Source organism: Erithacus rubecula, assembly GCF_903797595.1.
Source record: "Erithacus rubecula genome assembly, chromosome: 18".
Lineage (NCBI taxonomy): Eukaryota > Metazoa > Chordata > Aves > Passeriformes > Muscicapidae > Erithacus > Erithacus rubecula.
In genome coordinates this window covers 2,077,445-2,101,568 of record NC_136670.1, presented here as the reverse complement: position 1 = coordinate 2,101,568, position 24,124 = coordinate 2,077,445, and the positions used below count along the sequence as shown (strand labels likewise).

At 52.5% G+C, this 24,124-nt stretch overlaps 1 protein-coding gene across 1 annotated transcript in view; it reads left to right on the top strand.

Moving 5' to 3' along the window:
• The window catches only part of RALY (RALY heterogeneous nuclear ribonucleoprotein), a 113,973-nt gene that overhangs the window by 88,178 nt on the left and 1,671 nt on the right, over positions 1-24,124 (top strand). The window contains 8 exon segments of the mRNA XM_079322029.1: positions 3,542-3,806; positions 10,623-10,695; positions 17,583-17,630; positions 17,781-17,818; positions 17,821-17,943; positions 19,083-19,196; positions 20,182-20,324; positions 23,950-23,998. Of these exon segments, the coding sequence (XP_079178155.1) occupies positions 3,551-3,806; positions 10,623-10,695; positions 17,583-17,630; positions 17,781-17,818; positions 17,821-17,943; positions 19,083-19,196; positions 20,182-20,324; positions 23,950-23,994 (840 nt within the window). The 5' untranslated portion in view covers positions 3,542-3,550 and the 3' untranslated portion in view covers positions 23,995-23,998.

Sequence of the window (24,124 nt, the reverse complement as noted above, 5' to 3'; positions counted from 1 at the left end):
CTGAGCAGGCTCAGGATGGAGATTCCCTGAGCACTGACCAGGTTCAAGATGGAGATTCCCTGGGCATTGACCAGGTTCAAGATGGAGATTCCCTGAGCACTGACCATGTGCAGGATGGAGATTCCCTGAGCACTGACCAGGTTCAGGATGGAGATTCCCTGGGCATTGACCAGGTTCAGGATGGAGATTCCCTGGGCACTGACCAGGTTCAAGATGGAGATTCCCTGGGCATTGACCAGGTTCAAGATGGAGATTCCCTGAGCACTGACCAGGTTCAGGATGGAGATTCCCTGGGCATTGGCTACCCTGGAGCAGTCTCCAGCTGGGCTTGGTGCAGATACTCAGGATTTCTGTGAAATTAATCCTTGAGGCTTAGGCTTGGACCCAGAATGACCAAAGAGAAAAAGCCTCAATTTCTCCCCATCTGCACCAGTTTTCCTCTGAGAGACTCTTCCAGGTGGCACTGCAAAAATAAGTTCAGAGAGCATTAAACAAAGGCTGATGCAGGGGTGGAAGTTGGAGCACCACTTGGCAAAGGTTGAGAATTCACATAGATTCCTTTTAAAGTCCTGTCCTTTGGCTGTTTTTCCCAGTGTTTTTAGGAAAATTCTGCCTGCCAGGAATTGGTTTTAAAGTAATAAAGCAAAAGTCTCTGGCTGTTTTAATCTGTAAGTGTTAAAGGGAAAATACAGTGAGCCAGACTCAGACAAAGTCTAACTTTTTATGGTTGGATTTAACAGGAAGATTATTGCCAGCCTTGATGGCAGGTTAATGGAGCTGCAGGGGTTGGAGCCAGAGGAGATTTATTGAGGAGCCACATCTTCTGAGAGAGTCTCAGAGCTGCCAGGGGTCTCCAGTGCTGTTTAAAGGGTGAAAGGGATGGGGTGTTCAGCCGTGTGCTCCCAGGTGGGAAGGTGCAGGTGTGCCCCTGGAGCTGGGCACAGAGCCATTGCTGGGGGCTGTTCAGCACCCTGGGGCTCCTGGCTCAGGCTGCAAACACCCCCAGTGTAGGGATGGGCAGTCTCCTCCTGTAGCCTGTCCTGGATGGAATTGCAGCTCCTGGGGTTGGAGCAGTGCCGGTGAGCCCTGACACACCAGTGCTTGTCTGTGTGGGCACCCTTGGGCAGGAGCAGATCCCATCCCAGGGGACTGGGAGCTCAGAAGGGAAAGCATCCATCCCCTGAGGAGCCAAAATTGGCTCTACTGGCCAAGGCTGAGGTGGCTGTGATGATGTTCTCCCCTCTAGCAGGGGAGAGAGAAGCAGCCAGAGATTTTGTGTCCTGTGGTCTTGGATACAACCCCAAAATGTTGTGGCTTTTATTGTGGCAGGCTCAGCCTGCCAGGGCAGGAGTATTGGAGAGGGAGCTCTGTGTTTTAGGGCTCAGCAAAGCTGGAACTTCCTCCAGTGCCCTGCCAGGGCCTGGGGACCAGGGGAATAGGGTCCAGGGCTGCACCAGTGGCAGCTGCCACTGTCCCACCTGGACAGGCTGTTCACACTTGGGCTTGGAGCCCAGAGAGCCCCAAAGCCAGGCAGTAGCAGGGAAGGAGCTGGGGACCAGCAGGCAGGACACCAGGCCAGGCTTGGGCACCTGCAGAGTTGTGGACAGCCTGGTGGTGTTGCCCTTGGGAGTGGGAACTGTGGCTGCTGCTGGAAGGGGCTGGGGAAGAGCAGCAGCTCAGTGAGCATCACAAAGCACCTTGCACAGCCCCCAGGTAAATCCCACACCCTGCTGGGATCCCAAAGCTTCCCTCTGTGGCTGGAAGGTGGAAATGAAGCTGATCTCTCTGGACAGCTGTGGGTTTTGTTGAGCAGACACTTTTCAGCTGAGGATTTCACACGATTTCCAGCCCTGTCCCTCATGCTCAGAGGGCAGATGTGTTTCCACTGGCACCAAGGAGGATCCAGGAAGGAAGGGGAAGGGGGGTGGAGTGGCTCCCAGCTGCTGTGATGTGATTTCTGAGCTAACAGTGACACCTCCTGTTCACACACAGTCCAGCTCTAAGCCCAATGTGCAGGCAGTGCAGGTGCCAGCAGGAGCACATGGGCTGATCTTTGCTTAAATCCTTTCATTTATATCCAGAACTCCCAAATTCTTTTCCAGGTGCAAGTGTGGCCCTCCCAGGGACAAACCCATCCCTGTACATGGTGAGGGCTGGGCTGGGCTGGGAGGGTTTGGCAGGGGAAAGCCTGGAAAAGGATGCAGACTGCTTCAAAAAGAGTTATTTGAATTGTGATTTAACATAGAGAGGTAAAAGCTTTGGTATGACAGCATTAAAGCTTTTACTTAATGTTGCATTTTAGCTATGGGAGAGCTGCAAAATGATAATGCAGCAAAGTTCTTTGTGTAATAGAGGAGCAAAAAAGAGAGCCTTTATTTAAAGAAACACTGCACTTATATAGGGTAGTTCGTGGTAGCAAGCATAGACATGATGTAATTGGTGCAGGGGAGGTGACACCCCTACAGGAGAGGTGACAGCCCTGGTCATGTATCTCACACACCCTGCAGGTGCATAATCATTGTTATAATTCCTTGTCCTTGAGCAGCCTGACAAAAGGCTGTTTGCTTGGCTCCCAGCAGTATCCTAATCACAACTTGGATGCAAAATGGATTTAAATCTTGATTTCTCCCTTAAAAGCAACCTCAAAATCACAGAATACCCTGAGTTGGAAGTGTCATTAAAGTTGAACCTCTGGCCCTGCACAGAACCAGCCAGGTGTCAGCCTGATCAGTTAATTTCTAGCAAGAATTTAGGATTGATTGTGCCAGTGGTCTCCTAACACCCAGGGGCTCCTAGAGATGAGATCTGTTGAAATTGAAATCTGTGACCACTTGGAATTGAGGAGCTTTACCTCCACTGAGGGATCAGTCCCCATCCATTTCTCTGTGAACTTTCCCCCTGTGTGGGAGTCTCTATATGGGAGTGGATGGTCCTCAGGAACAAACTCAGGCACTCTGTATAAGCTGGTGTTAAAGTTGCAGTTTATTGTGAGGGTGTGGGTATGCAGAGTCCTGCTAAGGGCTGCCAGCCGCAGCCTAGAGTAGGACAGAGAGAAAATGGGGGTAAGAGGAAGAAGTGAGAGAGTGAGGTAAGAGAGGGGTGGTAGCAGTAAGAGAGTAAGAGCAAGAGCAAGAGAGCAATTTTCCTGTTTACAATACAATAAATCTTCTTCTATGTTGAATATTCTAATTTCTACTAACCAATCTAACACAAGTTACAAATTCTATAGCATTTACATACAGCGTATAAGAATCATTACATTACCATAATGTGTTATACTTTAAACTCTAAAAACTACTTTTTGGACCCTAGCAGGATCTTCTCTGAGCTTTGGATCTGGTGTCTAGCAGAAAACATTGTTCTATCAAGAGGGGATTACTTTCAGCTGGCCATTCTATTGTCTTCTAGTTATTCAGTAACTGAGGTTTTGGTGTCTCAAAGATGGCTTTCATTTCAATGATTTCTATATTCTCAGAATCTAACCATGCATATCTGTAAGGTTTCCCTGGCTCATCCTTCCCAACACCCCTGTTCCTTGCAGGCATCCAAGATGTCCTTGAAGGTGCAGACCAGCAACATCACCAACAAGAACGACCCCAAATCCATCAACTCGCGGGTGTTCATCGGCAACCTGAACACGGGGCTGGTGAAGAAGTCGGATGTGGAGAGCATCTTCTCCAAGTACGGCCGCGTGCTGGGCTGCTCCGTGCACAAGGGCTACGCCTTCGTGCAGTACTCCAACGAGCGGCACGCGCGCGCCGCCGTGCTGGGCGAGAACGGCCGCGTGCTGGCCGGACAGACCCTGGGTGAGTGCGGATGCTGCGGGGCAGGGAGAGCTCAGGAAAATAAGGACATTGGCCTGGGTTCAAGGACAGGTGTCTGCCAATGAAGGCAGAAGCTTCTCTTTGATATGGACAATGTAAACACCCTCCACTCCAAATTATTACAATTTTGAAATTAAGGAACTCTGAGGCAAAGATATGGGAATAGGAATTACAGTTATTTACTAGGAGAATTAAAATAGAAATACAGTATTACAAAGAACAATCCCAAAACACTGCCAGAGTCAGAATCCAAGCTGACACCCGTCAGTCAGTCAGGGTGGTGGCAGCAGTCCCATTCAATGGTGGCTGCATCCTCCTGCAGTGGCAGATGTGGTTCAGCTGGAGCAGTGCTCCTGGAGAAGGTGCAATTTTCCTCTGAAGGTCCAGGGATGATGTGGAAAGGTCTGGCTTTCCTCTGGAATCCAGTGGAAAGAAGGTGCCTTGGTGTCCAAAATCTCATTTTTTCTCTGGGTAGGAAAGGCTTGGCTCCTGCCCTGGCTGGAGCATCTCCCAGTGGGATGATGGAATTTTATCAGTCATGCACTGGGACTCAATGGGGCAGCAGCAGATGATATCTCCTGGAGGGAGGATGGGCTGTGCAAAGATAAAGATGATTGTCCCAGCTGGTTTAAAGATGGCCCATTAGCAGATAATATGTGCCAGATCAGGGGCACTGCTCCACCCGGCTGCAGCAGATGGTGACAGATACACATTGCTGGCCACATCCTGTACTGTAACCCAAGACAGCCACAAACACCAGAGATTTATGTCCAAAAAGGAGACAAAGGAGTCCTTTTTGCTTTGTTTGAATAAAGACATGGGGCATTCCCTTGGGGTCTCTCAAATTTTTGCGATTTGCAATGGCCATAAACTAACCCAAAAGAAGTTCCACCTCAATGAGAGGGAGAATTTCTTGACACTGAGGGTGGCAGAGCTCTGGAAGAGCTGGCAGGGAGGGTGTGGAACTCTCTCTCTGGAGACATCCCAAACCCACCTGTGCCACCTGCTCCAGGTGACCCTGCCTGGGCAGAGGGTTGTCTGGATGATCCCCAGAGGTTCCTTGCAGCCCTGAGGGTTCTGTGAACTGTTCAGCCCCTTTAACAGCCTTCCAGCCCTGCTCATTACAGCTGTGGCACCATCTCTGGTGCCCCTGGGCTTGTCTGGCTGCCCTGGACAAGGCTGGGAGCAATCCAAGAGCCAGTGCCCATCCTGCTCAGCCAGCCTGGAAAAGATTTCCAGAGGAGACTCAGCAGCCCCTTCCCCTTTGTCCTTCATCAGCTCTTTCCTTAAGCACGTTGATTGTGGGAGACAGAACTGAACTGTGGTAGGAAAATTAATCCACAAACACCAGAGGTTTATGTCCAGAATGAGACAGAGGAGTCCTTTTTATTTTACTCAAATAAAGAGAGAGGCCATGAGGCATTCATTCCCCTGGGATCTCTCAAATTTTTGGAGGATGCAGCCTCCTGTTTATCCTGTTTTTCTGCTTGAATTTCCCTCTCTCTTTCCCCACTGGCTGAGGCACTTGAGAGGCACAGACTGCCCAGAACACCTGATACCTGAGATTCCCTTCTAATGTAAAACCCTCCCTTCTAATTTTTAATTCTTATGGAGTTCATAGATTTTCCCCATTGCTTCTTTCATCTTTCAATATCCAATTTAATTTCTCAGCAAACCTACAGTTTGTTTGTAAGGGCAAATATATTTTTCCACTCATCAGTCAGTGGAATCCTTCCCATTGTTTCTTTTCTCTCTCAGTGCTAGTCTTACCTTTCAGCAGACCCACAGCTTGTTTGCAAAGACAAATCTATCATTCCTCTTATCATCATTTCCACAAGAGGTGAAGATTTTCATTTAAGTTCCAGACTCTGGAGTCAGGGGAATGTGGGAGAAACTCATCAAGTTCTTGATTCTGGGTGCAAAAGGGGAAACTTGAAAAGGTGTGTCAGGAGTGCCCTGCAGCTTCAGGAACCCACAACCAAGTAACAACATCCCCAAATGTGTTTTATTTATAAATTGTCATAATTTTGCTGCCAGTCTTGTGGTGAGGAGACTGAGGGGCTGAGTCAGGAGTTGGAAAGTGTGAGGCTGGGAGGAAAAGACTAAAATCAGTATTGGGGTTATAGGTGGGTGTAGCAAAAGGGGAAATCATGAGGTTTTAGTAAGGAGATAATATAAAAGTACATTTTTATTTGGAGACCTTCAGGGATAGTTACAGAAATATGTCCACAGGGCTGAGTATATTTTATAGGTTTTAGGAAATTAGTATAATTGATAAAAGGCACCAGTTAGGAGAACAAGTGGTGAGACAATTCCCCCCCAGGTCAAGCCCCTTCTCTGGAGTCTCCCTCTGAGCACTAGTTGTACTTTGTCTACAAAAATGCATCTTGAAGAATTGTCCTTTAGTTTGGTACCCAGAAGACCCAAGATAGCACAGGGGTCTTGTACCCCCTGGGCTTGGAGCTCTGGAATTTGTTTTGTCTTTCTGCATGGAAAATTACCGGGAGAATTAGTCACTAATACAAGATACTACAGAGCTACAAATATATGTGTGAAGAATACAAAGAACATACCAAAGAACAAAAGAGGCAAAACCTAAAACTGCATCAGTTCCTTAGGGGATGGTGAAGGGATGGCCAGTGCCATCAGACTGGGATGTTGGATCTGCAGAGCAGGTCAGAGGTGACCCAGCAGGGCCAGAGTGCCATGGCAGGGTTCAGCAGGATCCAGGCACAGAGCTGGAGATCAGCATCCCAACAGCACCCCCAGGCAGGGGCTGAAGGCTCCCAGTTCCCCTTGGGGGGGATCAAAGGCACATGTGACATTGTGACCCAAAACCTCAGCTCTGGGCTCTGACTGTAGGAGTCAAACAGTGAAACCACAGTTCTGGATCATTCCACAATGGATGGGAACTGCTGGGGAAAAGCAGAGGTGGAGAAAGACATTGCCTGGTATCCAAGCCATGGACAGGACATGGGGAATGGCTCCCCACTGCCCCAGAGCAGGGTTACTGGGATATTGGGAAGGAATTGTTCCCAGTGAGGGTGCTGAGGCCCTGCCACAGGTGCCCAGAGCAGCTGTGGCTGCCCCTGGATCCCTGGCAGTGCCCAAGGCCAGGCTGGACAGGGCTGGGAGCAGCCTGGGACAGTGGGAGGTGTCCCTGCCATGGGGACTGGTTGGGCTTTAAGGTCCCGTCCAACTCAACCCATTCTGTGATTCAGTGATTCCCTTCCAGGAGCAGCCCTTACCCTCAGCCTGTCAGGAGAGCTGATCTCCAGACCAGCTCATGACTTCAGCCAGCAGATGTGAAACAGGATGTTAAACTCCCCCCCACATCTGCACTGCTGAGGGATGAGAACAAGCAAATCCCCCCAGCTACATCTTGGCTTTTTCGGATTGCTCTGAGGTATCACCAGCCCCAACCTGAGAATTGGAACAGGGGAGAGGATTTTTAATGAAAAATAGTGATTTCCAAGCCTGCTGTGGGCACTGGGCACCCAGGAAAGCAATTCACAGCCTATTCCCACCCTGCTGCTGACATAAGTTGTGTTGAGGCCATGCTGTTGCCTCTGAGGTTTATCCAGACACCAGAAACTTCTGCTCACTTCCCTTCCAGACAGTGGAGCTGCAGACCAGACAGAGCTCAGCATGCCAGGAATGCTTCCAGCCCAGATGTTGCCCACATGTGCAGCCTGAGGTAGGATGGAGAGGGACTTGGGGAGCCCAGGAGATGTGGCCAGAAACAGGGAGCACCTGCTCACTTAGCTGAAGAGAGAGGTGAGAGGTTTGCTGTGAGTAAAACCTCCTCTCAGGAAACTCCTGAAACCTCTGCTGGTCCCAAGGGCCTGGAGTTGCAAAAGGAGGCAGCAGGACTGTGTGATAGCTGGGTGTGCTGTTCATGAGCTGGATCAGCTGCAGACTCAGCTGCCTTTGATCTGCCTGCCCTTCCTGTGCCAGTCTGAGCACAGGAGAGCTCCCCAGGCTTCCCCTTGCTGCTCCTGGGAGGAGTGAGCCCTGGGGTTTCCCCTTGCAGGAGAAGCCAGCAGAGGAGACACAATCAAGGCTGGAAGCTTTTCTCTAAATAGAGGAGGGATGGCCATGTGGGAATGTGGCGAGGGAGGACAGGCTGGGGCTGCCAGGGGACACTGCAGCCACCCTGCTGAGGGGACTGTCCCTGCAGGTCCTGGCAGCCCCTGCAGTGCCCTCTGCAGCCACCCCAGTCACTGCAGGAGGCAGCTGCCCTGGCTTCACACCATGCCCTGCCCCTGCCATGGGGACTGCACAAAGCACAGCTCCCCACTGACTGAGGGAGCAGGGCCAGCACTGCCTTGGGGGGCAGATGGAGCCACTGATGCACAGGAAGGAGCCACAATGGGAATGGGATGCAAAATCTGTCCAGGCTGATGTTCCTGCTGAGCTCTTGTCTGTCCTTTTCCACTCTAAGGGAATCTTGTGGCATCTGACTGCTCTTCACCACCAGAGCTAAGAGTGTGAATTCCCTGCTGTTGTCAGGTGCCAGTGAGGGCTCCACAGGGCTCTTTGGAGCACTGGCACCAGCAAGTGGAGCTAATTGTTGTCCTTCTCCCCTACTGGGCTTCCAGTGCCTCTCCCTTGGAGGGTGTTCCCCAGCCTGGTGCTGTCAGGGGCTCTGCAGCCTGCAGGAGCAGTGGCTGGCAGCAGAAAGGGCTCACAGCAGCGAGCTGCAGCTGGCCAGGGATGTGTCCTGGGCTGCAGCAAGGCAGGATTGACCCCTCTGTTCCCCTGCAGTGCCTTGCTGGCTCAGAAAGGTGAGTGTGTGTGAATGTTCCTGCTGGCAGCAGCCTGCCCTGGACCTGCCCTGTGCAGCCCTCTCACCATTCAGGCTCCACTCTGTCCTGCAGCTGGGAATGGCAGGGTGGAGGGGGGAAGGCACAAGGAAAGGGGATCTGATGGCTCTGATGGGAATGTGCCTCCAGAGCAGCACCTGGTGCAGTGCTGAGCCAACCACACCACAGCACTTGTGTTGTTCAAGCTCAGAAAGAGGCCAAGCTCCAGCTTCAGCAGGAATAAAGTCTCTTGACAGACCCTAGAAAGCAGCCAAGGAATTGCACATCAAGGCCCTGGGCAGTGGGACTGTGTCCATGCTCCTCCAGAGGTGTGTCCTGTGTGTGCAGCCCATCCCAGCAGTGCTTCCTGTGCTCCTGAAGATGGTTGTGCTGGTTAATACCTAAGTCAGCAGAATGTTCCTTTGGATCACTTTGTGGGCTCTTTGTGTTAATGGTGTGTGGACCCACCTGTCTGGGTTTCCTCATAAAGTCCCTTCATAAAATAGGAAAAAAACAAAAGTTTTAAATTGCTAAAAGCTTGGGTTGGATGTCCTCTAAGGTGCAGGTAGCAGAAAACAAGGCAGGATTGGAGGAATTTCTCCCTGTGACAATGCTGAGGCCTGGCACAGGGTGCCCAGAGCAGCTGTGGTTGCTCCTGGATCCCTGGGAATGTCCCAGGCCAGGCTGGATGGGGCTGGAGCAGCCTGGGGCAGTGGAAGGAGCCCCTGCCCATGGCAGGGGGTACAATGAGATGGGCTGTCAGGGAAGGTTTCTTCCAACCCAAACCATTTTGGGATCTTTTATTCCCATCACCTCTCTGGCCCATCCAGTGCTTCCATGGGGCACTGGTCTCATGGAGCTGCAGGATGTACCCAGGGGTGGGACACTCAGCCCCTGGTTCTCTGTGGGGCTCCAGGTCCCTCAGGGCAGGTCAGGGCAGAGCCCTGAGGACCAGCAGGTTCAGGAGGTGCACCTGTGATGAGGAGTCTCCTGAACCTACCCACCTTTTCCAGAAACACAGATGTGGATCCTCCTAGCTCCTGGAGATCACTGGCCTCACACCAGCTGGTAGAGAGGGTTCTTACCAACCCCACAGACTCAGCAGCTGGTCTTTCACTCCCTCACCTTCCAGTTCTTGGATTTTTGAAGTATGAGGGGTTTTTTTGTTTTACATAAATACTCCTTTCTCTTTATTCCTGTCATGTTTTCGTGGTAGGCTTGGCAGTGCTGGTCCACATGAGGAAATCCTGTCTTGCTCAGCTCAGATCTGACATGCCCAGAGGTCTGACACCTCTTCATACACACAGGACCTGAAGAAGCAACAGGGTTTAGGGTTGGCTGGAGAAGGCAGCAGGGCATTTGCCAGCACTCACCTCTCTGAGTTCTGGCTCCACACCCATGTTGGATTGCCAGGCTCTTAGCAGCTCCATGAAATTGGCTGGGTGACTTCATTCTCACATCAAGAGCAAGTTTTGGCCCCATGGCCATGGAGTGACATTTCCTCAGGGGATTAGAGGAGCTCCTTCTCCCCTCCCCTGGCAGAAGATGCAGGCTGCAGGCACAGGCACCCTGTGCAGAGTTAACACAGCCAGTGCCCAGCTGGCTCCTGCCCAGCATTCCTTGTTATTCCCAAAGGATCAAGGGGTGGATGGTCAGCAGTCAGCAGCATGCAGCAGGTTTGGATTTTGCCTTTCACACTGAATTCTCCCAGGAAAGCTGTCCTGGCTGTGTGTGTGTGGAGAGGGCCATGTGCAGGGTGCTGGCTGCTCAGGGAGTGGCGAGTGGCCCTGGAAAGGAAAAGGAAGAGGTTTGCCAAGTGCAAGGGTTTATTCACCTTGCTGTGCAGCTGCCAGCAGCAGCTGGGATGGGTGGGGGTGTGGGGGAGCTGGTTTCCCTGGGGCAGGGCTGTGTGACCCACCCCAGCTCTGTGCCAGGTGAGGGTAGGGGTGGCTGGGGATGTGCTGTGTCACAGCTGTTTGTCCTTTCCTTGCAGACATCAACATGGCTGGGGAGCCCAAACCCAACAGACCCAAAGGGCTGAAGAGAGCAGCCTCTGCCTTGTACAGGTAGGTGTTCACCACAGCAGGTGAGGTCTCTGGCCTGGTGTTTCCCTGCAGCACCCCCAAGCACTGCCCTGAGCTCCCTGCTGCCTGCCCCCAGCAGCCAGGGCATTCCTGCACATCCAGAGCTTCTCCCAAGGGCTCCTTCTCCTGGCTCTGCCAGCCCCAAGGTGTTCTGGGGAGGTTTCCTGACATAATCCCACCTGTGCAGGTGTTGGAGAAGGGTGGAAGTACCTGCTTTAACCACACCAGAGGAGGGGTAGAAAGGGGAGCACCCCCTGCAGCCAGGGAGCAGGAGTGGGCACAGAGGTGCTGGCTGTGGGGGAAAAACAGGGATAATTTAGAGAAAGAGAAGGATGATTGTTGAAGGGAGAGAAGAAGGGAAGAAAGTGGGAGGCCCTTGGGGTGATGAATGCAGGTGAACCAAGGAGGTGGCTGGGGGAAATCCCAAGGGAGCCTGTTCTGAGGAGCACAGCCCAGCGATCAAGGGAACAGGAGGGACATGGAGAGGTCTGGCACATGGAGCTTGTTACAGATGCCATTGAGCCCTCAGCTCGAGAGAATTTATCATTATTTCCACAAGAGGTGAAGATTTTCATTTAAGTGTCAGACTCTGGAGTCAGGGGAATGTGGGGGAAATTCACTCAGTTCTTGCTTCTGGGTGCAAAAGGGGAAACTTGAAAAGGTGTGTCAGGAGTGCCCTGCAGCTTCAGCCCACAACCAAATAACAACATCCCCAAATGTGTTTTATTTATAAATTGTCATAATTTTGCTGCCAGTCTCGTGGTGAGGAGACTGAGGGACTGAGTCAGGAGTTGGAAGGTGTGAGGCTGGGAGGAAAATACTAAAATCAGTATTGGGGTTATAGGTGGGTGTAGCAAAAGGGGAAATCATGAGAGAACTGGAGATTTTTCCAGAAAAAGAAGAAAAAAGTGTGAGGGGTGAAGAGAGCCCTGTGATTCAGACTCAGCCATGAGTTCTGCACTGGAGTGGTGTGGAATGGCAGATCCTGGTTAGAGAGTGCAGCTCTGGCACAGCCAGAGCCCCAGCAGCCTCAGGGACCCTGGGTTCCTTCCAGAACCTCTCAGTCCACCTCCTCCCACATTTCTCCACCCACCCTGGGCCCCTTTGGCCTCTCACAGGACGTGGCTCTCTGGATTCCCAGGGGATGCCACTTGAGGGGAAGGAGATGGGAGCAGAGGTGACACAAATGCTGCTGCTCATGTGGGGCTGGGCCATAGCACACAGCAGCTCCTTCCATACATCTTGCACTAACGAGCTTTCCATTCACTGCTCAGCCATGCCTGCAGCACTAATCCCTTCCTCTGCAATCACCAATATTTCAGACTTCCAGACTGCTGAGAGAGATGTTTGCTCCCTCCCACAAATATGGATATGCTAAAATATGGGCCAGAAAACTGCACTGCTCCGAGCTCCAGCAGTATTTCATCCCAGACTGGCTGTCAGATTAAAACTTTGCCATCTGGACTGGCAGAACTGATGATATCTCCTGGAAAACAGGGTTCCCTGGTTTGCAGTGAGCTGTGGTTACAGCTTCCCAAACCACCATCAATTTTTCTAAATGTTAGACTTGGAAAGTCACAGCACTGTAATTTATAGAAGTGCTGTATTAAACACAACAGAGGATTTTTCCCAAGGCTTGGTTTTGCTTTGCATGGGAGGGTCGAGGGACAGGCAAGGGAAATTTCATTTCCAACATACAGGAAGCAGCAGGTGTGACATTTTTACCTATCCACCAGCCCAGGTGGGTGTCCAGGTGTTTAACAGAAATCCTCGGGGATGTAGCCTCCCATCCACCCCCACCCAGGCTCATGCCACCAGCAGTTCTCTCAGGTGTCTCCACAGGAGGCATCTCCACTTCTTGCAAAACCTTGCTGCCATCACTGCTCTCCTCTACCCTTGGGCCTCTGGGCCTCCCTCCCTCTGGCATTTCCCAGAGCATCCCTTTGCACAGGGAAGGTCCCTGGCTGCTCCTGCCTGCCACCCTGGCCACCTCCACAGGCGTGGCTGGGCAGTGAGTTGCTGTGACCCTGTCCCCAGGGAGTCACTCACTGCCTCTCCAAATTTGCCTTTGGCAACTTTTTTTTTTTCCTGCACAGCAAATGTCTGGACAGCATTTCCTGGGGTACCTGGGGCCATGTTCAGGTTGATGCCAACACTCTCACCTTGCTGTCAGCTGGCTGGGAAGGGAAGGTGGCTCTGCCAGTGCCACTCTGGGGTTTGGAGGCACAAATCTCTGCCCTGCCCTGCAGAGCTGGGGCTAGAGCTGCTCCCTGGCCAAAGGGACAGAGAGGACAACCTGAGCAAGAGCTGCTGGGTGGTCCCAGGAGGGGTCTCTGAACCACTGCTGGCTGACTGTCACAGCCAGTGAATATTGGCATCCATCCCCTGCTACACCCAAAGCTGGTGTCAGCCCATCCCCAAACACCCCTCCCAGGCCCTGGTGCTGGAGCAGTGACATCCCAGTGCCAAATCCACATGGACAGGGCTGAGAGCAGCCCCAGGGCAGAGGGGGAGTTGAGCAGTGATTTCCCAGCCTACAGCAGCCCCAGCACTTTGTGAATGCCAGGCTTTATCCCACATTCCTTTATTTCCCACTGCCTTGGAGTGGGGGGATGAGGAGGAAGAAGTCTCACACAGCTCCAGATCACTGATCAGTGCCACATTTTCCAAGCAGCTTTCCAGCAGGTGTTCCTTTGCCTGCTGCAGTAATGCCATGACAGGAGGGTGGGAGCTGAGCTCACCATGGCACTCAGGATCAGCAGTGTCAGGCAGTAATTGAAGCAGAGATGCTCAAATGCACCTTTGCTGTTCAGGTCCAGGCTCAGAAGTGGCTCCACAAATGCAATGGGAGGCAGCACATGGAAACAATCTCCCCTCAGTTATGAGCAGTTGCATTTTGAACCTGAGGCAGTAGAAATGTTGTTTGGTTGCTAAAGGCCAGCAAAGCAGAGGCAATGCATCAGGAGGTGGAAGCATGGCATTCCTTGAAGCCTTCCTGCTTTCCAGCCTTTCACTCTGGTTGTCCCTGCTTTATTCTGCAAGGCTGCAGTGTCACCAGCTGACTGACAAACTACAAAAACTGTTCCTGTACAAAGACAAGAGCTGCCAGGTCACTGAGGAATAATCCCTCAGTCTCAGGATGGTTTGTCCTATGAGCAGTGGAATTTTCAGAATAAATCACCCATGCTAAGGCACTCCCTTTTGCCAGCTTTTTCCCTGGAGTCATTCTGGAAGACCTGCCCTGTGCTCTGATTCCAGGGATGCTGCTAAAACCATCCAGCCCCTACCTCCCTGACATCATCTGTTAAGCCCTGAGTGGCTGCTGTGTCACAGCAGGGTCATGTAGCCACAGGCTGCCCCAAATCCCTCATTGCAGCCCCCAGCCTTCCTTGAGGGCTGCCCCAAAAATCCCTGATTGCAGCCCCCTGCCTTCCTTGAGGGCTGCCCCAAATCCCTCATTGCAGCCCCCTGCCTTCCTTGAGGGCTGCCCCATGGTCAGCAGGAGTCAAAGTAGCTCTGCAGAGGCTGGGTTTGTGTTTTGGGAGGTCAGGACCAGCTCCCTGGAATAATTATGTCCCTAATCCCTTTTGAAAGGGTGGAAGTGTCTCCAGTCCCATAAAGGTTCAGGGCCAGGGCAGAAGAGCTCCTCACTCTTGGGCTTTGCACCCATAGATGCTCAGGAGCCCCTGCCCTGCAGTCCAGGCATGCTGTGACCTCCTCACTGCCTCTGGGAATGCCCTGCAGAGCTGCCAGGAGTGATTCCCACCAGAAAAACACAGGGCTGCCCAGCTTTGCTCCCACATTCCCTGGGAAAATAGGGAATAACACAGGGCTATAACCTTGATAGGGTTCATTGGCCACTTCATGCAGCAGATTGACTCATCTGGGAAGAGCCTTAGGGCTTTTGGGCATCTCCACCCTTCTCCAGGTGGGATCTATTTGAGGCTGAGCTTCATCGTGTTGGTGCTGGAGCCAGGCCCAGGAACAGGGCAGAGGTGCCCAAATGCCTCAGGGCAGGGTCAGTGTTGGAGATGCAGGTGCCCACCCCATTCAGGACTCCATTCCTGTTCCCAGGTGCCAGGCTGGGCCCAGGACAGTGCTGGCAGCAGCAGGGCACTGCTGCAGCTCCTCTCCATCCCCACAGCCCCATGGAGCTGCCCATGCACTGATCCCACAGCTCTGCCATGCACTGATCCCACAGCTCTGCCATGCACTGATCCCACAGCTGATCCCACAGCTCTGCCATGCACTGATCCCACAGCTGATCCCATGCACTGATCCCACAGCCTGCATGCATGCCCCCCTTGAATGCATGAGACTGTCAGACAGCTGATGCCCATGCACTGACTCACCAGAGATCCCATGCACTGATCCCACATCTGATCATGCACTGATCCCACAGCTGATCATATGCACTGATCCCACAGTGATCCCATGCACTGATCCCACAGCTCTGCCATGCACTGATCCCCAGCTGATCCATGCACTGATCCCACAGCTCTGCCATGCACTGATCCCACAGCTCTGCCATGCACTGATCCCACAGCTGATCCCACAGCTCTGCCATGCACTGATCCCACAGCTGATCCCATGCACTGATCCCACAGTTCTGCCATGCACTGATCCCACAGCTGATCCCATGCACTGATCCCACAGCTGATCCCATGCACTGATCCCACAGTTCTGCCCATGCACTGATCCCACAGCTGTGCCCTGCACTGATCCCACATCTGATCATATGCACTGATCCCACAGCTGATCATATGCACTGATCCCACAGCTGATCCCATGCACTGATCCCACAGCTCTGCCATGCACTGATCCCACAGCTGAGCCGTGCGCTGATCCCACAGCTCTGCCATGCACTGATCCCACAGCTGATCATATGCACTGATCCCACAGCTCTGCCCTGCACTGATCCCACAGCTCTGCCATGCACTGATCCCACAGCTGATCCCATGCACTGATCCCACAGCTGATCCCATGCACTGATCCCACAGCTCTGCCCTGCACTGATCCCACAGCTGATCCCATGCACTGATCCCACAGATGATCCCATGCACTGATCCCACAGCTGATCCCATGCACTGATCCCACAGCTGATTGTATGCACTGATCCCACAAACCTGCCCATGTGCTGATCCCACAACTGTGCCAGGGAGCAAGGGCTTGGAGGAGAGGCCAGCTCAGATCAGGAGTGTGAATTGGGATCAGGAGAAAGGAATTTGAGCATCTCAGAATTTTGCCAAACACCCCCAAGCTTAGTGATGTTTATGAACAAGTGCTCCAAAGCTGCCTCGTGCTCTAAGCCCAGGGAGCTTCCCAGCGAGAGCAGCTCTTCGTGGAAGGAGTTTGTGCTCTGCTTTATCCCACCCAGGGGCCTGGGCCACAGGGAGATACCACTGTCCTCTCTCTGGGACTGGGGACAACACTGGCTCTGCTGGAGAGAGTCAGAAACACTTCACCACAGCCCGTCAGGATTGAAAATATTACAAAATTGCACCAATTTCATTTGAGTTGCATCTAAGGAGAGGGGGGAAAATTGAAGAGGGGAAGTCTAACAGCATAGAAGCATCCTACTTCAATTTTCCTTTCAAATGGTTTTCTATTTTGATGGTATTTTGTATTTATTGGATTCAAACAGAGCTGGAGTCAAACATCCTTAGTGATCAAAGTGAATTGGCAAACTGAGGAGCGAGCTATTTTCTTGGAGAGTTTTTGCATCTCCAGGTTTCACCCCAGGTTAGAACAAAAATCCAGTTACCCATCACAAAAAGCTCCATGGAAGTGCCTCATTCCATGCTCTCCATCCCCTCAGTCCCACAAACAGCTGCCCTGGGAGGAGCTGCCTTTCCTTTTCAATCCAGAAGAGGGAATAAATAAACCCAGACCATCACTGGACTGGGAGAGAGTCTGTGGGATATTCCTGTCTCCTCTGAGCCTAGCACAAATGCTGGCTACAAGTGGGGTCAGAAGGGGAGGGCGCCTGAGCAGAATCTGGGATTCATCTGTCAAGAATGGCTCATTTACAGCCTGCAGTGGGATCTGGGAGGGTTGTGGTGATGACACCTCCCCAGCCCAGCAGTGAGACCCTGCCCTGCCCATCCCGTCCTCAGCCAGCTGGGAATGCCACAGGCAGCAGCTGCTCAGGGATAAAGCCCAGATTCATGGAATATCCTCCCTGGTGTCCCCATGGCAGAGCAGCACTCGGGCAGGAGGTGCTGGAGCCACCTCCTTGTCCTTAACCCTGGCACCAGCTCCTTTGTCCCACAGCAGCTCTGGTGTCTCCAGCCATCCACAGGGGCTCAGGTCCCCCCTGTGCACAGGCTGGGTCATCTGAGGGATCCAAGAGTGTGGAAAAATCATCTTTTGGAAGGCAGCCAGTTACTGAAACAAGCCACTGGTTGTGAAGCTCAGTGCCAGAACAGGCAGGACACAGCTCTTGGGTCCAGCCTGGAATTCCATGATTCCTCCCAGCCATCCCAGTCAGCCACACATCGTTCTTGCCACTTCTCTCAAAGATGCAGAACACCAGATGAACTCCCAGCTAGCCATGTAGGTGCTCATCCTTCCCTGCCCTACCTTGGGCTAAAATGCAGCTCAAGTTTAAAATGGGACATGGTCATTGTCTGGCTGGGGGCAGAGAGGTTTAAATCGGCAGATATCCCCATAAATCCCCCCTTTGTCCCAACTTTTTTCCTCCTTGAGATAAGCAGCTTAACCCCCTCACTCATCTCCCGGGCCCGGCCAGCTCCCTGCAGAGTCCCTCAGGAAGGATCCCTTTATTCATCCTTGATGCCCTGGGGGCGCTCAGAGGGAACAATAACCATGGATTACCAGCACTAATTAACCCCTGACTGTCTCTGCAGTGGCTACGACTTCGACTATGACTATTACAGGGACGATTTCTACGACAGGTGAGGCGGCGCGCCGGGTGGCGGGCGGGGGTGGGTCGTGGGTGCCTGAGGGGCGGCCCGATGGCAGCGCCGGGAGCGCTGCGGGGCTCGGCTGGGACCCTGCAGCGCAGCTGCTTTCCCCTGCCCTGCCCTGCCCTGCCCTGCCCTCAGGATCTTCGAGTACCGGGGCCGGGTGTCCGCCGGTGCGCGGGTGTGCCGGTGAAGCGGCCCCGCGCGTCACCCATCCCGCTGGTGCGGCGCGTCAAGGCCTCGCTGCCCGTCAAGCTGTTCGCCAGGTCGGCCGCCATCGCCAACAGCTCGGCCAAGATCAAGTGTGAGTATGAGCACGGGGCCTCCCTCTGAGAAACGAGATTCGCTTTCCTGGGGAAATTTAAAAGGTTTAGTGAAAAATAATGAGCGACAAGCAATAAAGCAAAGGGTGATATGGCCGGTGCTTGGCATTCATCAGCCAAGGGCTTAAATTCATCAGCCCCTTGCGTATTCGTAGATCTGTCATGCATGTTCAGACTTTTCTAAAAAATATTTTTTATATTTGTCCTGGGGTGATTTTGTGATGTTGAATTGTGTCCCCATTCATCTGTTCAGCCCAGAAATAAGCTTTGCACCTTTAAGGTTGGATTTGAGACTGAAGGGGGGAAGGAGAAGAGGTGGAATGTCTGAGTCGGTTGTTTCCAAAGCACAGAGATGGGATTTCATTGCTTGTCTCCTGGACTGTGTCCCTGTGGGGGACACCAGGAGAGAGCTCTATTTTGCTTTTGCTTAGTTTTTGGCTACCCACCACTTCTCCTTCCCCCTCTACACTCTCAAATCCAGCCTTAAATATCACAAAGTCACCCCAGGAACTGTTTTACATGGCCACTCCTTGAGTCCCCCTTTTTAGAGTATGCATGTTTCTTGGCTGTGGTTTTAATTTATTTTCCTTATCTGTCTCAATTTGGGCTTCCATTTCTACAGTCCATCCTGGTAGCTGGTATATCAGTAGCAGGTGTCTTCACTGGGTGTTATCCAACCAAGCAGGCAGTTCACTTACTACAAAGACACTTTATCAGCTTGTGTTACTGCTAAAGAAAACCATACCTTAAAAAACATTTCAACACCACACATATTGTATCCACCCCAATATCTGTGAAAAACCAATACCATAATATGTATTTATAAAATCCCAAAAAAACCTCTGGGGAGCTGGCTGCAGGGGTGTGCCTGGGGAAGGAGCAGGTCCAGCCTGAGGGTGCCAAGGCCTGGGCTCAGCCTCCCCAGGCTGCCTGCACACAGCACCCACAGGCTCGTGGGGAGCAGCCCCCCAGCTTCCCTGCCAGCTTCCCAGCAAGTTCCCAGCCTGGGATTCCTCTGTGTTTTTCCTGCCTGCTCTGGGAGGTGTTCTGAGCCAGGCAGAGGGTGGGGCTGCTCTGCAGGGCACTGAGTGATTTCCTTTCCTTCCTTCCTCCCCCCAAGTGAAGAGCAGCGAGCTGCAGACAATCAAAACTGAGCTGACACAGATCAAATCCAACATTGACGCTCTCCTGGGCCGGCTGGAGCAGATTGCTGAGGAGCAGAAGCTGTCTGCAGGTCAGTGGGGTGTGGGGATGCCTCAGGGCTGGCCTTGGGCATCACAGCTTCCTCCAGGCTCTGACAGGGAAGTGTCAACTCCCAGGTTCAGGGGAGAATCACCCAGGCCAAAATTACACACCAGAGTTCCTGAAATTGTGGAGTTGGGGTTTAAAATGATGAGATTTTCTATTCTCATATAGTTTGTATTTTTTTAGTTTGATTTTTTTGTTCTACTGTTCTATTTTACTCTGTCATATCCCATCATATTGTCTATTCTATTCTATTCTTATTCTATTCTATTCTATTCTATTCTATTCTATTCTATTCTATTCTATTCTATTCTATTCTATTCTATTCTATTCTATTCCATTCCATTCCATTCTATTCTATTCTATTCTATTCTATTCTATTCTATTCTATTCTATTCTATTCTATTCTATTCTATTCTATTCTATTCTATTCTATTCTATTCTATTCTACTCCATTCTATTCTACTCTACTCTACTCTACTCTATTCCAGTTCTTTCCCTCTTCCTATTCTATCCTATCTCTGTCCTATCCTATCCCTATCCAACCCCATCCCTGTCCCTCTCCCTATCCCTGTCCCTATCCCTATCCCATCCTGTCTTTATCCCTATCCCTATCCCTATCTCTATCCCTATCCCTGCCCCTGACCCTGTCCCTATCCCATCGCATCCCTGTCCCTGTCCCTATCCCTGTCCCTGTACCTGTCCCTATCCCTGTACCTATCCTATCCTGTCCCTGTCCCTATCCCTATCCCTATCCCTGTCCCTGTCCCTATCCTGGCTCCCACCATCCTGCTGGGGTGTAGAACCTTCTCTGCCCTCTCCACCATCCCCCAGGCTGCCTGCTGAGAACCAGCAGAGCTCCCCAGTGCAGGCAGCGTTTCCATCAGGACTCTTTCCCCAGCCCTGTGTGGGGGCTGTGTGGGCAGCTCAGGCAGTGGCCCCATTCCCAGCCCTGAGGCTGCTGTTCCCTGCAGAGGCCAGGAAGAAGGAGAGCAGCAAGAGCGAGGTGTCCCAGGAGGACACGGCCTCCGAGGCCGAGGCCGCCGCCGAGGAGCCGCTCAACGGGGACGAGGGCGAGGAGGAGGGGCTGCCACGGGACGAGGGTGACGATGAACTGGTAAGAGCTTGGGTACTCTGCAGCAGGGAGCCCAGTCCTGGGCCACAGGGTCACTGGAACTTGACAAATCCCCAGGAGAAGTAGTCTTTCCTTCCTCCAGAGAAATCGCTGTGTTTCAATCTGATTGTTGCTCACAGCTTGTTCTTTCAAGCTGCTCTGTTGCCTGCCCGTGCAAGCACGTGTGGAGGTGCTGAAGAAACATAGTTGGCTCTTGAAATGCAGACATGTACCCTTGAGTGCTTTGTTCCCAAGGGATTCTTGGATGGATTTAAACATGGCAAGGACAGGCTGTGGTAGGTGAGCTGCATTTGCAGTGCTCTTGTAGCTGATCAGACATCCACAGAGTCACTGAAGGGTTTGGATTGGAAGGAACCTGTGAGAACTTCTCATTCCACCCCCTGCCATGGGCAGGGACACCTTCCACTGTCCCAGGCTGCTCCCAGCCCTGTTCAGCCTGGCACTTGGGCACTGCCAGGGATCCAGGGGCAGCCACAGCTTCTCTGGGCACCCTGTGCCAGGGCCTGCCCACCCTCACAGGAGGAATTCCTTCCCAATATTCATTCTGTCCTTGCCCTCTGGTAGTGGGAAGCCATTCCTCTTTTCCTATCCCTCCATCCCTTGTCCAAACTCCCTCTCCAGAGCCATTTGTCCCATGGCTCAAGCCAAGGTCTGACCCCAGCCATGTGTGGGGCACACATCAGCCCCACTTCTCCTAGTCCTGCCCCAAACAAGGGTGTTCCTGGTGAACCTGGTGACCAATGTGTGCATTTGGATGGGAGCCCAGTGTTTGGATACAGAACAGGTCATTCCAGGCACTGTGGTAGCCCTGGCAGCACTGCCATTTATCCAAACCAAAGCTTTGCTGAGAACAGGATCAGCTCCAGATCCAGGCTGAGGGCTACAGGGCTGCAGGGTAGGAAGACATGACCTGCCCTGAGTGGCCCCTGGAACAGCTCCACCCCAGCACTGGTGGCAGCAGAAGTGAGGATGAAGCTCAGCATCCCTCTCCTCTTCCTCTCCCCCCATCCCTGGGGTGACCATCTGCACATCCACAGCACTTCCCAAGCCTTTAACTGCTCCAGCTGTGAACACTGCCAGCTGGGTTGTGCTCTCCTGCTCTGCCCTGCTTGAGCCATGCTGGGGAGGGCTCTGAACAGGCTCCTTCAGCTCTTTCAGCTCTTTCAGCTCTGGGGCCTCGTGGCTGGAGTCTGCCAGTCCTGCTGGAGGGGAGGCATCACACCAGGCAATGGGAGAAGGAAGGCACAAGCTCTGTGTCAGGGAAAGGAAGGCCAGGTTTGAATTACACCAGAGCAAACAGATGGTAGAAATTAGGGGGAGACTTGCTGATGTTAATGATGATAAAGCAGCACGTAGCCTGTCAACAAAAAATGTGCACTTCTCTGCCTTTGCTGGGGTAAGAAAAAGTGGAGAAACATCTGCTGGCAGTGCTTTGGGAAGAGCTGGTCCTCATTAAGAGAAGAAAAAGATGACTGTTTCAGCTCACTTACATCTCTATTCTCTGTAACTCCCTGGTCCTGATGTGGCATCAAGACCAGAAATAATGCACTGCCAGCCTCAGCCAGGCTCCCAGGTGCTCTGGGTGGTCAGGCAGTGTGTGCAGATCGTGTGCAGGGAGCCCTGCAAGGCAGCTCACCAGAGCTCACAGCACTGAGCACTTCTGAATTCCCCCAGCTCCTGGGAGTGACTGCTTCATCCCACACCCCAGTGTGCCTGTCACCACCATGTCCATGGACATGGCACCCACATGGGGTCCCTAAAATCCCTTTGGCTCTGAGGGGCAGGGGAGGGGCAGGAGAAGAGCCAGAGATCAGTCAGACTGAGCTGAGGGAGTTTATTGAGTTCTGAACCATGAAAAATACTGAGTAAGTGCAGCTGGATTGGTGGTCAGTACTGTTTACTACACTTAGTATGGGATAAAAGATTATTGTGTACATATCTTAAATGTCACATGTGTGCAAAAAATGTCACCTGCCAGCCCACCAGTGCCTGTTGTCAGCTGAAGGGTGTCTTGAGGGATGGCCCTGCTCAAGGGGAGATCCCTGCACACAGACAGCTGCTCTGGAGGGAAAGCTAAAGAGAACCTGATGTGTTCAGGTATTTACAGCACACAGTGGTTGATTTGCAGTCAGATTTTCTTCTGTTTTCATGCAGTTTTGGTCATTTATCTGCCCAGTCTGCATCCAGACAGTTCTTGGGGCTGGTCTTGGGTGCCCACTGAAAGTCTCACACCATAGGAGTCCAGGTCTCCTTGGCCTCCACAGACATTTCACATGGGATTTTACCAAGCAGTTCCCTGAACAACCCAAAATCTGCTCTCTTAAGTTCAGGGATTTGATCCTGCTGTTGGTGTTGGTCACTTCCCTGGGGGTATTCAGGTTCACAGTCCCCTGGGCTCTGCAGCCAAGCTTCTCTCCACCTTCACATCCCTGACCAGCTGTTCTTGGCCATCAGGAACCAGAACAATGTCTCCTCTGCTCAGTTGGTCAGAACTTACTCTTGATGCTCTCCAAAAGTCTCCTGTTTCTTGCTCCAGCCCTGCTCCTTCCCCCCAGATGCCAGAGGGGTGGAGGTCCCCCCAGGGGATGCCTGCCACTCTGGGCTGGCCCTGATCCTCCCCCACAGGCTCTCAGCTGGCTCACAGCCACTGCAGCTGGGCTCTGCCTTGCCCAGAGCAAAGCCACCTTCCCTGGCTCTCAGGCAGAGCCTCTTGCCTTTCCTTTTGGAGCCCCTCATGTCCCCTGCAGACAGATCCTGGATCCAGTTCCATCCCTGAGATACTCACCCTGTGCAGTATCTGTTGAGCACCCCATTCCCCAGTGATGCTGCCCTGCACAGCAGCTCCAGGAGGAAATCCCACTGAGAACCAGAAAGGCTGGAAAAGACTTCCAAGACATCAAATCAGTCCAAACACATGCCATGCTTCCCATAGCCCTGCATGGGGAGCAGTTCAGCACCATTGTTGTGGCCTTTGAGTGATGGATGGGTGTTGCCATTCTGGAGAATGAGTTCTGCTCCAAACTGGGACCAGTTCTGTGCTCAGCAGCAGAATCAGGACACTGATTGGCCTTTGTGAACTGCTGCACCTTGGAGCACTGGGCAGTTCCAGGGAACAGGAAACAGGGGGAGAGGAAATGGCCTCAGACTGTGCCAGGGGAGGTTTAGATTGTAGATCAGGGAAATTTCTTCACTGAGAAGGGTGATCAGGCATTGGAACAGCTGCCCAGGAGAGTGAACGTGGAGGTGCTGGGTTAATGGTTTGACTTGATGATCTTAGGAAGTCTCATTCAATTGAGATGATTCAGTGATTCTATTACTTCCAAGCTGTGGAGGGAATTACCCACCCCAGGGCTGTTTGCTAGAGCCATTTCAGAGTAAGGAGCCAGAGGAAATGTGTGGTTTTGCCTGGGCCTCTGTTGTGCCAGAAAGCACAGCCCTGGCCCCTGGTGTCCATTCCAGGTGTGTTTTGTAGTTCCTCCATCACACTGAGCACCCTGGCACTGCTCTCCCACAGCAGCTGGTGACCACATGGGAGGTGTCCCAGTGTCCCAGGCAGGCAGGAGGGACACAGGGTGATTGACTGTTTGTGGTTCCCTTTTCCCTGCAGGAGAACAGCCATTACACAGCCGTGGAGGATGCCAGGCTACAGTAACCAGGTACAGCTCCTGTGCTGCTGATGGAGCCCAGGCTCTCCTTCTGTGCCTCTTGGGCCTGGGGGGTTGCTGCTTCAGGAGAGGCTCTTTTCCACTGATCCTCTGTGTTTTACTAGCATGGAGCTTGGC